Genomic DNA, 16,112 nt, shown 5'->3' with positions numbered 1-16,112 from the left:
AACTTGCAACAAAGCATCATTCAAACCAAAAATGGAGCACAGTCCTATCACAATAAGTCACTCGAGGAGCCAGGCACTACACACCTTCTAGAGTAAAGAATGTGTTTGGGATAACAAGTACCTACTTTAAACACCCTCATGACAGTCACTGTGGTGTAGCAGACTTCGCTATGTTGGTACACGGTAGTTAGCATCAGAAGACCAACAAGGCCTACATTAGTGACGTCTCTGATGATGGTCAAGATAAAGTTTGACTTATTTGTATTTGTATGGCTTTCAAGACTGCAAGCTGATGCAACTTGTGGTGAAGAAATGAATTGCACTGCTTTTTAATAAATTGATTGATTGAGTTATCACAAAAAATACCATGACACCACATAGTTGTAAGCCTATATGTTGTTTACACTTGGCCCACAAATGGCAAACATGCTGAAGTCATTATAGGAACACTCCCTTGGGTGTCTGGAGTACAGATAAGTAAATTTGCCCAACTTCCTGCCACTGCCTTTTTTGACAAGGCCAGTCATCCACTTGCTCTGACTTGATCACAAAGGCATTTGAGAAATGAACGTGGAGAGCTGCACTATCACACACCTATTGGCCAGCGATGAAAACGTATGACCAACTTGACTCTTGATTTGATTTGCCTGAGGGCAAGTTTATCAGATCATACTCCGGTGTGGGTTTTTCAACATTCTAACATAAGATTCCGTTCCGCAACAATTGAAGGTTCTAAAACTCTTCAATTCAATGAACCCAGATATTCTTTAGAACGTTCATTTCCCAACATTCCCATCACACCGGTGTGACGGTATACCTTTAAGGGTTAAAATGTCATGTTAAAATAGTGAACTAGGGCAATACAATAGCCTACCACACATCTATTGTCACGTTTTCTAAGTATACATGATTTGGCCTTTTAAAGAACCCAGTGACGATTGAATCCAACTGGTGTTTAACTTGTAAAACTAGTCTGCTAACTGGTTTATTTATATCTGGCATAGCTGGGAGTGCTCTGTTTAAATGGTGAACTATTTTCAATGATGTGTACAACAGCTAAGGTATGGTTCCGGTTTAAGGGCCTTTTGCAGCTTTTTTAAGAAGTCACTCAATTAATTCCAGAGCGGCACATAAGTAGCTGTTCACAGTAAACTGAAAGCAGTGCAGTCATATAGCAAATGCTTAGGTCACACACACACACACACAGACACACAGACACACACACACACACACACACACAGACAAACACACACACACACACACACACACACGGGCTGATTAAACCAGTTCACATTCAAATTCACTAAACCACTTGAACATTTTCTGCACCAACTGAGCTTTTTCTAGTTTAGAGTACACCAGTTGTTACCAGTGGAATGCTGAAATTATACAGATTCAGGTAACTGTTGATTAAATAAGACCAATAAGTAACAAGAGCATCAAACCACTATGAAGTTGGTATAATTTATGAAAAGATAGGTTACCGATGGCCACCCATGAAGAGTAGTCTTGTCATAGTCTAACCACTGCTAAACTATTTTAACCAAAGATGGCTATGGTAGCCTTGATCGCAGGGACCATTGGCTACACATTTAAGTAGCCTAACTCTGGTTAAGTTATTCTCTTTCGTGATGGCACAGAACTGAAACAATTAGCCTATCTGCCTAATGAAAGTAACAAATGTTCTGAAGAAAACTTCCCAACGGTTGCAACAATGTATCTGCAAAGTCTGGTCAAAAGTAACCAAATATATTTTTGATGGATAGCCCATAACAAGAACGACCAACTAGCGTAGCCCCTTCTTGAGTCACTTTCTTAGTCTTTCACCACAAATAAGGTGACTATTTACATACATCGTAAGTCTTGTTTCCTCTGTGAAATCTACATGGTTTGACTGATTATGTCATTTCTTTTAGCCACTAGAACCCTTCAACAGGGTAAACTGGAAGTCCAAAAACATAGGTAACCACATCACAAAACAATCAACTTCTGCAACTTTGTCAGCGTGAACGAATCTCGCATTCGTTTGGGCAGGTGATGAAATTAGATGAAACCTGTCCCTTATTTTTGGTGTAATGTAGCCTACACGGCAACAGCCTACTCATGGCGACACACGCAAAGGTGTGCCCGTTTACAAAATAAGTGACGGCCAGACATGAAAGCTACAAGACTACGCGGGCTCTCCCTTTTGCCAGCCAGGCCGAATTGAAAACAAATTATCTATACGACAGGCGCTGTTGTCGTTCAGACACATATTATAGAGAGGGATTAGCTGTAAAACATTTACGTGTAATTGGAAAAAATTAGCAATAGTGCAGCTAATCAACTCACCCTCTAGGAGTCTGGAGATAAGCGAGTCGACGTCCAACTCTCCCTCCGCCATTTCTGTAGTGGTGCTGTCAAGGCTGTTTCGCAGAGAGCAACCCTACACGTCTGCTAGGCACCGCCTGGACTCCGAAGTAGTGGAATGCTAGCCCCCGGGTCTCTCCGCCCGCAGAGCCTTTATGACAAATAGCCAGATGAACTTCATGGACATTCTTCAGGTTGATTATCGCCATAGTCTACTAAAACTAAACGAGATTGTATGTCGTTCATTTGATGTAGCTTAATTACAATGCTATTACGGTAGGCCTGTATACCTGCTTGTCTCATATGGCAGCACGAGAGACAACAGGCTGCTCGATTATGACAAAAAACCATCATCGTTGTCAATATTGATTACGATTTTAACAATATGAATCAATGATTTTGGAATCTATTTTCGAAACGTTCAAAATCATTAACAGTGAAGTAAGTTGACTTTTGAATACAGGTATAATTTAACTGAAAAACAGTAGCCTAGGCCTATAGCCTACATGCAAAAAAGAGGTTGTAAGCAATTTAAGCAAGTTAAGCTTGGCTACCTGTAGCCTAAAGCAAACATAATGGTGATAAATGATGTTGTTTTCTTAATAGTTGTTTTTTTTTTTTAAAAAGCCATAGGCCTAATTGTCAATTAATTCCATTAATTAAGTTACACAGCCCTACAAGACACAACAGATCAATTAAGCACACATTATTGGTGGGTAGGAATAGGATCTATATTGACTTTGTGTTTCTGCACTGGTATATTTTCATATAGATTAAATGATTTACATTGTTTGAAACTAAAACTTAGACTTTGGCTGTAATAAACGGTTAATGTTTGTAACTTCACATGTTGTTAAATAGGCAGGTCTTAGGTATAATCCGGATGGTATAGCCTAGTCTAGATTAGATAAGATTAAGTTAAACTTTTTTGCCATTGTACAGAGTAGGCCTACAAGTAGGCTACAGACAACCAAATCCAGTTAGTGTATAACCATAAGTGCAAAAAAGCAGAAAAGTGCAATGTGAACAGGTAATGTGGTGTAAACAATACAGGTATATAACAGTGCAGTGTAGACAGTATCATGCAGTTAAGTAAGATGCATGGTTTACAGTAAGGATATGTAGCAGTGTATTAACAGCAGCAAGAGTATAATAAATATGGATATGCTGAACAATATCAGATAAGTAGCCTACAGTTAATACAGGTATGTGCGGTATATTAACGTTATACTAGGTGCAGAGTTAGTGTTCAGTAGGGTGACAGCCGCAGGGAAGAAGCTTTCTCTGAACCTGCTGGTCTGGGAAAACAGTCTATGGTTGGGGTGGTTTGATGATGCAGTGTGCATTATGTACCACTTGCCATGGAATTCCTTGATGGGGGCGAGTGAGGATGTGTGATGTGATGGGCAGTTTTCACCACCCTCTGCAGTGCTTTCTATAGTGCTTTCTTAGTCTACACGCCACATGCATTGGCTAGGCCTACTCCAAAGATGATCTCAGGCTAAGCAAAATTTGATGGCTGTGTGCTTTCTCGAAATAATCTGCAGCGATGAGGTCACATATCACTTACAGCCAATGATGAAATCACTAGTGACGATGACAAGTCAAGCGGTGATAGGGCATACACAATAGTTTAGCGCCTTCTAGTGGCCGTGTCTCCGTATTACACTTCAAATTGAAAAGATGAATCATTTTATTGAGTTGAGTATGTTTTATTGTAGTATTAAGTTAAAGACTGTAGGCTACATTTGTGCGTCTTTCAGTGTCACAGATACCCTACCTAAAAGTTGGGAGACTATAATGTAGACTAATACAACTGCAAAATTACTTACTTTCCCATGTTGTAAACAAACAAACAAAAAACAACAAACTACAACACTGTAACATCTAGGCATAGGCTAGCCTCTAGCTTACAATACAACAAGATACAGACAAATATGTGTTGGTAATGAAAATCTGCGTTGGTTTGGGTAGTGAAAAATAGACCATGGAATAGAAACCATGTAATTTTCGGAGACCCAAACAAACATAATATGATACACAAGCCTGTATGATTATGCTTATGAATGCTTGGGGCGTTAAATAGCCTAATACACAAATGTGCTTGCTTTTCAATAGTGGCGCTCTCTGTCAACTTCCTTGCTTTCGGGCGGGGGTAGGTCCAAACCAAGCCCACATGTTTTTCTCTTCCTTTACGGTACGTCATTTGGGTATTTCCGCACAATTGGGAGGGGGTGGACAGAGTGAGAAAGTTGCTTTCGACTGACTCGCGGCGGTGGAGGAGGCGAGGCGGACAACACACCGATACGGACACAAATAACATTGTCAAAAAGGAGAGAAGACACTGTTCCGTTGGATATTGTTCGGCTGTTTGGATTATCTGTTACAAAGTTCATCTGTAACGAGCACAAATGGCAGGTGAGTGCAACGGAGAGACATCTTGGCGGCTACGCATTGATTTTTTTCTACGCGACATGTAGGCTAATGAAGTTTATGGTTGCTAATGTTTTGTCGAAAGGGGGAACCCCTAATTCGAGTGCAGCTGTAGGTGGAAAATAGAAACCGAAATATTCAGCAAATAGCAATCCTTGCGGCGCATAGCTCCTTTAACCATACCAATCGGGAGAAGATCATACTAAAGTGAGCCTTAGCTTCAAAACTATTGCCATTTGTGAGACTTTGACAACCTGGTTAGGCCAAAACGTTTCGGATAACTTCTATCGCATTTTCCAGGAACTCACGTGCGCTCTAGGCGCAAAAAGCAACTCTTGTCAAACCCTAGGGCATTTTCTCGCTTTTGGGCCTACTCTTCTTGTATTGTTTGTAACAATAAGTTGCTGTTATTTTGCTTAGAAACAAATACGCATTCGTGTTTTAGTTGAATGTCATGACTGCGTTACTCACTATTAGGGGTTGACACGCCTATCACGCAGCTTTTCAGAAATGTCAAAGAATTGTTCGGACTGTCCAGTGTCCTTGTTAAAAGGCTTGTTTTACAAGTTGCACACAGTCTCATCAGAGGACTATCGATATCACAGACTGTTCTGTGCAGGCCACTGAGTCATAACAAGGCTATTTTGTTACTTTTAAGTTGCGTACTCGGCCTATAACGTGTTACACAAAATATAATGTAAGGTCATGGGAATCGGTGCCTTTGCCATAACGTCACTGCAAAATCGTCTGGTGATGGCAAAACATTTTTTCCCCTTCAATAATTAGTAGCCACTATAGCACTTTTGCTCTAATCTATATCATAGATTGTCACTCCGCCGTGTTACTTGTCTAGTGGCTGTATGTCTTTGTTGGTTGCAAGCCCACATGGCTACAGCGTCCTAATTTATTTGTCATTTGACACGGTCTTGGATGCCGTGATTTCTGAAGAGGACATGACCCTAATGAGTTTGGACTTAAGCGTCAAGCGTGTCTGTACATGGAAGGCGTTTGAAGAGACGACATTTTGTAGGCTAAACCTTAACCCTGCGGGCTCTCCTCCTTTTTGACATTTCGCTTGCCAAGGTGCTTTCTGACTCTGGATAGCCAAGAAGGCCTAGGCTACCTCATAACGCAGTCGGTCCTTTCAGCGCATACAGACTCGTGTCTGATAAGCTATTTCACTCAGCAACGTGATACTTGGCTTAGCCTACTTACTCACTGACACAGATTGTGATGGCAGACAAAGCATGTAAAAACTATCTAGGAAGATTTACCAGAGATTTCCCCAAAAGGCATCTATCATAATAAAAACTAACTTCCGGGTCAGAGGCCACCTGTGCATTCCTCTGAGAAAAGAAGCGTCTCTCTGCCTTTCACCAGTCTGGTAGCTCTTTTGTTCGGTTTTATTTGTTCAGTTGTTGGATGCGTATTATATTATTTTTACTCTGTTATGTTGTTCATGACTCTTCTCCTTGTTTCGTTTTGCAGGAATATACGGCTGGTCCCAGCAGCCGCCTGTTCCCCAAGGTAAGACATGAACTCATCTACGCTCCTAATACGCTGAGCTCGCGATAGAAAAAGTTCAAACGAGCTAGGCTTTTCTGTCTAGGCATGACATTTCATCAAACAATGATATAGGAACAACTGTTTTGATAGGAATTACATGAACTAAATGAATACCAAATAGCCTCTTACACACTATAGATAAATATAACTTACCAAGAAACCCTGACATATTTGTCTCTTCATCACAGCCATCTCTAAATGCTTTTAACAAATTTGATATACCAAAGTTAGTTTGGTTAGTTAACCAAAATATGATTCATCTAATTGCAGGATAGGTCAATCGGTATTCCCTTTTTATGTTCATTTTGGCACACAGAATCATTTGGGACTGGTAGCCTAAAACAGGAAAGATATTTCTCAGGATATGAATAGTAATGATCTTCCTCAGGATATGAATAGGCCTATTGTGTGTTAGTACACCGAAATTGCAGAATAGTGTTGGTTAAATATAGGTGAGCATTTATGATCTTGTCTGTTAAGGCAACTATCTAACAACTTAAATTGCAGCTTTCACTGGTGACATTGCATCAGTAGTGGCTACTGCATGTTGTTCATCTAGCCTAGGCCTGTTTTGTGTCAGCTGAGGGGTTGGATTGAGGTGAGATGAACTCATGACCTTTTTGCTAGGTGCTCACATGTCGTGTTCAATTGCATTTCTTGTGTTTAGCAGATGGTTTAATCCAAAGGGATTTATAGTACAAACTTTTAAAAACATCTCCATCATAATCTATGACCTTTGGTATGGATTCATTGCTGCTGTTAGCAACTGGATCTACCTGTTGCTTTATCAGTTCTCTATAGGAGAGGACCTTGGAGAACTGCCAAGTGTATTTATGTTTGTTTAGGGTATCTAGCCTACACTTTTGTCCAAAGTGACTTGCAGTATATGAACACTACATTAGATAAAAAATAGTTGCACATAAAATGGAAAGCCACATTAAACATAATAATAACAGTAATACCCCTAATAACAAAAATGCTAACGATAATAACAATATCAATATTGAAAATAATGAGCTTATATATTAACAAAAACCATACACATACAAACCATAACTGTGTAAGAGAATGAATTAATTAATTAAGTGAAATGTGAATTTAGAATCATTATTCTGTTCACTGCCAGCTGCATACTGTAAGTGACCCTGTTGACCCTGTTTGTAAACCCATCATCTTCTTTCTCAAACCACAGTGTTGCAGGTACCATTTTCCAGTATGACTGTATGCCCTACAAAGCAGCATTATGTAGAGTTTTACGGCCTTTTTTGTTCCTTACAGTCTTTTTGTTCCTGTTATGTTTTTGTTTAGCATTTTCATAACATCCTTTACTAGTTCAGGGTTATGTGAGGGGAAGTACAAATCTGTCGTCCCCACTGGTTGGCTGCACACTATTTTTGTTTTGTGGTCAGGGGGGAGGTACAAACTCCTATGTGAATCTAACTGCAGATTTTTATCATTCTCAACTATAGAAAAAGTGTGGTCTGCACACTGCAACTGCTCCAAAATATAAACTTTATTCATTTAAAAGCAACATTTAGATCCCCTTGGATCTTCGTCAGGCATATTTTGGAGCAGTTGCAGTGTGCAGACCACACTTTTTCTACTGTCTGACACTATTGTCTGGCACCTGCAGAAAACTTTACTTTGGATGTGCGCACCCACTCTCCGAATCATTCTCAACTATGCCATTGCCGGTGGTGTTTACAAGCAAGCAGTTTTGTAGTTCTAGCAGTTAACAGTGTTGTGATGCATGCAGTAATATATTTGTGAAGTAGTGTAGTCGTGTGCAGAGCTGTAAAAGTCTGACTTCAGAAAGTAAAAGTCCAACCACATATTTGCTCCAACCATTCACTAAACCAGCTGATCCTAGCTGGCACAACTCCTCCTCGGCCAGAGCAACTAATTAGTGAAATAACCGCTATTAAAGGAGAATTCCGGTGTGATATTGACCTAAAGTGTATCGAAACATGATACCGAGTGTGAACGTATGTCTCATAGCCCATCTCGGCTTGTCCCCTGCACTCCAAAATCTGGCGCTAGTTAGCCGATGCTACCAACATCTTTTTCAATAGTGGTGCTTCGGCATCGGGCTAGCCATGCAAATAAATCACTGTTTTACACCCATTTACGAGGCTCAATGTATCTCCACACTTCATTGGTAGACTGCCGAGGGCCCTGACATTTAAAACGAGACATTGAGAACTTTGAAAAAGCACTGGTAGTTTACTTACAAGACGATTTATACAGACAGTATCTTCACGAAGTTTAGCGTTTGCAGCCATCTTGAATTTAGTCACGATAAGTCGAGCAATGAGTAAGAATGAACAGCTATGATAAGGGATCAGATTCCAAAAATAATTCAGTGGAAATGCATGGATTCCAGTTGCTGCTACTGGAAGAAACTGGAATCCATGCATTTCCACTGAATTATTTTTGGAATCTGATCCCTTATCATACCTGTTCATTCTTACTCGTTGCTCGACTTATCGTGACTAAATTCAAGATGGCTGCAAACGTTAAACTTCGTGAAGATACTGTCTGTATAAATCGTCTTGTAAGTAAACTACCAGTGCTTTTTCAAAGTTCTCAATGTCTCGTTTTAAATGTCAGGGCCCTAGGAAGTCTACCAATGAAGTGTGGAGATACATTGAGCCTCGTAAATGGGTGTAAAACAGTGATTTATTTGCATGGCTAGCCCGATGCCGAAGCACCACTACTGAAAAAGTTGTTGGTAGCATCGGCTAACTAGCGCCAGATTTTGGAGTGCAGGGGACAAGTCGAGATGGGCTATGAGACATACGTTCACACTCGGTATCATGTTTCAATACACTTTAGGTCAATATCACACCGGAATTCTCCTTTAAGTTCACAGGTAGAACCAATACATGGTAGGACCTTTGCTTTCTGAGGTTGGACTTTTGCAACTCATAGGCCTCACTTTTGTCATAGGCCTACTAATTAATACATAGGTATATACATAGGTCTACTAATTAATTTGCAGAAGCACAGGGTGTGGGTCACAGTCGGTTCTCTGTTGACCTTTTCTGTGATTTTTTTTTTATTTTTTATTTCCTTGTAGGCACTCCCTACACAGAGATCATCGAGCAGCCCAAGGCAAGGGGTATGCGTTTCCGGTATAAGTGCGAGGGGCGTTCAGCAGGCAGCATCCCGGGGGAGAAGACTAACGACACAACCAAGACACATCCTGCAATCAAGGTAGGAATGACGGCAACAAACTCAATGTCTTAACCAGCAATTGTATCGGAAAGGTAGGGAGCAATTGGCACTTAGGTATAGGAGTAAACTGGTTATGAAAGGGGCAGAGAAAACTATTTAGACCTTTACAAAATAACAAGTCATTGTCGTAGAGTATTTACATGATGTAGCCTAGAGATATTATTTCAAACACTGTGTTTGGGGATTCAGCTTGTGCTGCTGAGACCCATATCTGCAGCAGCAAAACAAGTAAATTGGTAAATTGTGAATCATTGCACTGTTTATCAAAAAAGTAATTTTAGAGCCTGCACAGAATAATCAAGTAACAATCAAATTTCGTAGTCTACCTAACCTCTTCTGTACCAACCCTTCCAAAATGCACTAATCCCATAGAAAAGGTGTAACATCTATTATGGTTTCTCAGTGTCCATTTGGAAAACACTCCTATCTGGCTTCCCGAAGAACACAAAGTAAATTGTTTTTTTTTTTTGGTTGTTTTTTTTCCACTTGAGAGTAACCCATATATGTCAGTAAAGAAGGAATAATGCCGGAAATAAAAAACACACTATTCCCATCACTGGTGTCAGTAAATGGAAATTTACTCACAATGTGTATAAATGACTGCATTTTGGCGAAAGTAACAGTTATGAAATGGCAAACAGCAGCAACCACATGAGTCTGATTTGAGTCACACACTCGGGCCAGCTGTGCTGACTTTTAAATGACATGAATCACACTGATAGGAAGTGGCCAGTGAACAGCTGGAAAGTAGTTGAATGGACTATATGCCATGGAAGGCTCTTTAGCCAGCAGGTTTATTTCCGCTGGAGCGTCAGTAACGACATCTTCTGTTATATTCCGCTCCTTTCATGTTCACTCGAACACTAAATATCTCTTGTTTATGCCCAACATGGCAACTCTTTATTCTACTTTTAACACACGCATAAATCCTTCAGCATTGTAACATGCTCATAGATGTAACACCCAACCAGGGGTGTGTTAGTGGCTAACCTGTTGCATTTAGCTAATCGCAGAGGGGGCAATTCATTGTGCTGCTCACAACTCTGTCTTGCCACCTCTATGATTTTTATGTTCATGTTATCCTCCATGTGTGACAAACAGTGAAGCTCACGTAACAGGAGTCCTGTGCAAATTAAATCACAAATCAAATCACCATCGTAATAACCGACAGAAAAATGGCAGTTAGATATTTCTCCCAAATTGTGCAGCCCTTCGCCCTGTTCTAGGTTGAATAGTTCAGGTTACTTAATCTTATGCAGAGTAGGTAAAGGTGAAATAGCTGCTTTACATAACATTACATTTGGCTGATGCATTTTTGGCCAAAGCTTACAACATGGTAAACAGTTTTTAAAGCTTTTAAAACAGTTCTCTCAACAAATCTAGAACAATTTAAAACAGTTTAAAAGGTAGAGTACAATAAGAAAAAGTGCATCAGTGAGTGCTGTTTTTATACAGTCAAGTGTCAGTTCTAGTCAGGTGGTAAGTGCTAGAATTAGCTAGTTGTAAGTAGTGCTACGAGAAGCGATATTCTCTAAAAAGCTGGGTCTTCAGGAGTTTTCTGAAGATGGAGAGGGATGTCCCTGCTCTAGCAGGAACTGGTAGCGCGTTCCACCAACGAGGAAATTACCAGTGCATGAAAATATAAACATACTGTATATTAACATAAAATGCAAAACAAACTTTTATTTGGAAACAGTTGGCAGGAGTCATAGTTGATAACAACTGACAGTTAAAATGTCTGAACAGTTAAATAGTTGAGTAGTTTAAATAGTTAAATTATTTAATAGTGAATTATTGTAGTGAGGACATTTATTTTGAAACAGTTGTGGGCAGAGGAAATAGGTACAGAATCTGTAGTCTTAAGAGAGCCAGATTGTATGCTTAAAGCCTGAGACAGAGTATATAGTTTAAAAGTTGAATTTAGATCGTGTAATGGATGTTGGTAGACAGAAAGTTGAATGGATGTTGGTGGATAGTTTAATGGGTGGATGAGTGAATGGTTTGAAGAGGATGAATGGATAGAAAGTTGGATGGAATGCCTTATATCTTTGTAGAATGGAGAGACACAGAGAGAGTTGACCTAGTTGAGCAAAAAGCAGTTGATACAGGTGCAATCAGTTTAACTGGCCCTTTGATGGGTCCTAGTTGAGCAGCTGGAAGTTGATACAGGTGCAAATCAAGTTTTTATTAATATCTCAAAAAGTATAAAGTTTACAAAAGTGAAAAATACATTCCCCAGGTGTCCCAGGTGTTCAAGACCTACGTTACAAAGTTTGAACGAAGTTTCTACGTTAAACGGTTAAAGCTGAATTAGACGCAGAAATTTGAGAAGAAGAAGAAGACGACTTCGGATAACAGAACAGTGCATTTTCATGCACTGTAAAAAGTTTGGATTGACCTGAGCGTACCAGTGGCAGAGCATAGCAGCAGAGCATATGCCTCTATGAGGGCATTCAAGTAGGTGGAAGCAGAACCGGAGACTACTTTGTAAGCAAGCGTTAGAGACTTGAATTTGAGAGATAGCCAACCAGATGATGTGCGCATTAACTATTTCTGAAATGTTCTTCAGGGGACTTTGTAATGATCTTACCTATGGGTAAGCTGTATTATCTACCATAACGCTTATAGGGCAATGTAGGCCTGTACTCTGATGAACTGATGGTCTCTACAGAACTGATGGTCTCTACAGAACAGACCATTTCTATTTGAATTTAGGATTTTTTTAGCCTCATTATATAAGGGTAGAAATATCAGTCCTGACATAAAGTGAAGCCGCCTGAGTTCATCTTCTTGGCAATGATCCAAATTACATGGCTAAAATCCTCCCAGTTGTGTCCAGCTGCTGTTGATAAACTGAAACAATAGATTTTCACCTGTCACCGCCAGCTACTATTGTTTTATTATATAGTCAACATTTTGCTACACTGGAATAGTAATATTTGTGTTACCAGTGGACTTGCTTTCAACAAAAGCTTGTCCAACTGGTTAATCCGAAGTCTGTGTTTGTGTTGGGGTGAGGGGGCGGGCATACTTAGTTACATACTTAGTAGAATACATTTGGGAATGGTAGTCAGCAGTACTGGTAATTTTGCATTCAAGATTTCTATCAGAACACCCAAGCAGTGAATTATTTTCAATCACACAATGTCTAACTCGATGAATAGTTACTAGTTTACAGCTGTTATTTAATGGTCTGGATCCCACAGTTAAAAACCATAAAAAGTTCCTTACTAGCTGACCGGTACCATTTTGATCCTGAATGATTTTAGTCCGTGGGAATGTACATGTTATAAACAGCCAGAGTGAGTTGAACTCTTGTGTTTTTGTGTGAGACTATCGTGAGATAACGAATGGCGAGATCATGAATGTGATTGATACTAATGAACGATAATAGTGGTTGTGACTGTCTCACCATGTACGTGACTGAGACAAACATGCGCTTTTTGATCTGGGTTGGTTCTGAGCCTGGGTCATTTCTTCCACTCTGATTTTATTCCATTTCCTGCCTGTTCATCTCAACACAAACTCTACACAAAGCCTGAAACCCCTAAAGATTGACTTTAAAATATATCAGAGTTTTTGGTTCTTACAGAACGTTTTGTTGCAATGAAAATGTCAAAATGTTTATCAACATTATTACAACAGAACTGTGTGTGAGCATATATGTAGACACTGTGTACTTATGTAAACAACTAATTATGTAAACATAATGGATTCCAAAAGTAGTCCATGTTCTGCCAATGTAAGTTTGTTCTGTTGAGATGTAGACTACTATTGGGACACAATGCTGATGAGACACATGTGACTAAATTCAAACCTTGATCAAGCTCTAAAGGGTTTTCTGCTTCCCCAAAAAGAAATATTAGAACTGGATTGTTTGCACTGCTGCAGTTACTCATTATCCCCCACAATGAGTATTCATCTCCCATGTAAACCTTTGATTATTGGCTTCTCATTAAGAGAAGGAAGGTGCCCCACACTCCGAGTTAATTAGAAAAATGTTTAATAGGCGATAACGTTTTGACCAACAAGGCCTTCATCAGATCGAAGACCGAAACGTTATCGCCTATTAAACATTTTTCTCAATAATTCGGAGTGTGCGGCACCTTCCTTCTCTTCCACTGGATCTACACACCGGCAGCCAGCACCTCATTTTGGTGTGTGTTACTTCACTTACTCTCCTCCATATTAGCCAATAACAATACAAACTCACTACTAAAGCCAGACAGAAAAAACATTATTGAAGTTAGACAAACTACCACTTGAGCCTTCGGATATTCAAACACACATCTTCCAGAACATCTGTTGATGTACCCCACTTAAGAAGACGTTGTTATTTCTTTTTTAAGTGGATTGAAGTGACCAACTTCCAAAAGTCCTCCTAAAGTTAGTTTCCCGCACATGGATTAAGGCCAGTCCAAAGATCCTTGATTACTAATCGCTTCAACTCTCTCTGACTAGTCCTAAAGCAAACAATTCAAATCTAAATGAAACAATGATTCCTCTCCATTGAAAAAAAAGGTCTTAGTCCAGGATTAGGCTAAATCCATGTATGGAATTCTGGTTGTTGGTGACGTGTTAAATACATTTAGAATTATAGCACAGCATGACTATCGGTAATGGGGAATTAGAATGTTCTGTTTGGCCATCTCATCATTTAAATGTCATTACTCTCCGATCTAAAGAACTATCAGTGTTTTATGAGAATAATTTTCATATATGTAGAGCATAAATTGTAGAATTGAGGAGGAAGGAAATGTGTGTACAAATATAACCTTGAAAAAGTACACGTCATATCTAGTAGTTCTTTTATTTATTTTAAGCGTGGTAGTCATGAACAAATACTGAGTGAGTATTATGTGCAAAATTGACACTCCAAACCAAAGAGAGAGAAAGCAAACACGCTCATACAAGATCTAGTGGCCAGTCAATTCATGAATTTACCATGTTGCTATTTATAACCACTCACATTTCTACAAAGGCCATGGTGGTTCCAGGAAAACCCAAGCCTATTAAAATAACCGTTCTGTTGTAAGAAAAGGAGATGTTTGTTGTGTCTTGCTTCGGTGTGTTTTTCTCAACCTATGGGTGACACATATTGTTGAAAAATATTTTGGGCTCTGCCTCTCCCCCTTAGGTTCACAACTACAGTGGGCCGATCCGCGTGCGCATCTCACTGGTGACCAAGAGCGAGCCGCACAAACCACATCCTCACGAACTTGTAGGAAAGGACTGCAAGCATGGCTACTACGAGGCTGACCTGCAGGAGAGACGCGTGCACAGGTGTGTGTGTGTGTGTGTGTGTGTTGGGGGTGGTGAGACTTGTCCTTGTTTCTGTTCCTATTGTCTTTTCCTGATGTTGCTATAGCTTCTTTTAGTGTTAGTGTTAGTCTTTTAGTGTTTGTTCTTGCGGTTGCAGTTGTTTTTGTAGTTGTTGCTGTTTTTGAACAAGGAATGCCTCACAAGTTGTAAAGACATGGCCCTTCATTTCACAGACTGTAAGCTCTGCACTGGCCTTGTGTAGCTGCCCCAGTTGTGTGGGTGTCTCAGTTTCTCTCTGTGTGTGGGAGTATGTACAGTGTATTGGTATTGTGAGTGAGAGGGTGGGCCTTACTGAAAGCTTAATAAAGACTTCCTGAACACAACATGGTTTGGAGACCTGGCTGTATCTTGTCCGTGCAGATGACTTTGGAAAGCCTTTAAAGTCATTCTCCACCCATTCATCCGGACAACAAAATACCAGAGACCTTAATGTGTCCTATTAAGCCATAAATCATCTGAACTCTTAGTTCACAGCGAATAGACTGTAAAAGCCTCACAGCTCTGATACTGAAGCCAGAGAGTGGTTGCTAGCACCCCCTGGGGGTTGATTTATGAAATTCAAAAGACAAAGAATTTCTGCAAAAGACTGCAAAGGAATTTCCTCACATTTTAGTCTAGCCGTCCCCAGTCGCTCTGTTTCTTCCTTTCAGTTACTTTCAGTTATTCTGTTTATTCAATTGATTCCTCATTGATAAATCTATCTATCAATTCCCAACTCATCCTATGAATTTGCTGGTATTTTTCCTCAACATTATGCAACCTATTGGAAGATTAAAATATGACATAAACTATAGCAGATGATTGATAATATCTCCATTGCTGTGCTAAATAGCTTCCAGAACCTGGGAATCCAGTGTGTGAAGAAGAAAGATCTTGTAGAGGCTGTGAGTTCCCGACTCCAAACGCAAAACAACCCTTACAATGGTGAGCAATCCTATCCATGAAAAGGAGTGAACTGTGTGTGTGTGTGTGTGTGTGCCAGTGTATCTGTCTGTGTACTTGTGTAACGTGTGTGTGTGCGTGCCCTGAAAGCTACAGAAATTTCATATAAAACAAAAACTCTTCAGACTAAAGTGGTTAAAGCCCTTTATGGTAAGACACACTCAACAGTAGGCCACTATGATTTTCTCTTTTGAAGTAGGCTAGCCCCACATTCTTTGAGAGTATGGGCATTTTGTCCTTATCGCTGTCCAAACCTATGCATG

At 39.9% G+C, this 16,112-nt stretch overlaps 2 protein-coding genes across 2 annotated transcripts in view; one reads left to right on the top strand and one right to left on the bottom strand.

The window, feature by feature from the left end:
- The window catches only part of LOC121689655 (serine/threonine-protein phosphatase PP1-beta catalytic subunit), a 38,713-nt gene extending 36,243 nt beyond the window's left edge, over window positions 1–2,470 (bottom strand). Inside the window, exon 1 of the mRNA XM_042069663.1 lies at window positions 2,332–2,470. Coding sequence (XP_041925597.1) covers window positions 2,332–2,383 — 52 coding nt within the window. The 5' untranslated portion in view covers window positions 2,384–2,470. The remainder of the gene's footprint in view (window positions 1–2,331) is intronic.
- A 2,091-nt stretch (window positions 2,471–4,561) lies between these two features.
- The window catches only part of rela (v-rel avian reticuloendotheliosis viral oncogene homolog A), a 20,535-nt gene continuing 8,984 nt past the window's right edge, over window positions 4,562–16,112 (top strand). Inside the window, exons 1-5 of the mRNA XM_042069654.1 lie at window positions 4,562–4,767; window positions 6,271–6,309; window positions 9,428–9,564; window positions 14,723–14,868; window positions 15,740–15,831. Of these exons, the coding sequence (XP_041925588.1) occupies window positions 4,761–4,767; window positions 6,271–6,309; window positions 9,428–9,564; window positions 14,723–14,868; window positions 15,740–15,831 (421 nt within the window). The 5' untranslated portion in view covers window positions 4,562–4,760. The remainder of the gene's footprint in view (window positions 4,768–6,270; window positions 6,310–9,427; window positions 9,565–14,722; window positions 14,869–15,739; window positions 15,832–16,112) is intronic.

This window comes from Alosa sapidissima, chromosome 18 (genome assembly GCF_018492685.1).
Source record: "Alosa sapidissima isolate fAloSap1 chromosome 18, fAloSap1.pri, whole genome shotgun sequence".
NCBI classification, from domain to species: Eukaryota; Metazoa; Chordata; class Actinopteri; order Clupeiformes; family Clupeidae; genus Alosa; species Alosa sapidissima.
The sequence above is the reverse complement of the archived record's forward strand: the minus strand, read 5'-3'. Positions and strand labels throughout refer to the sequence as shown.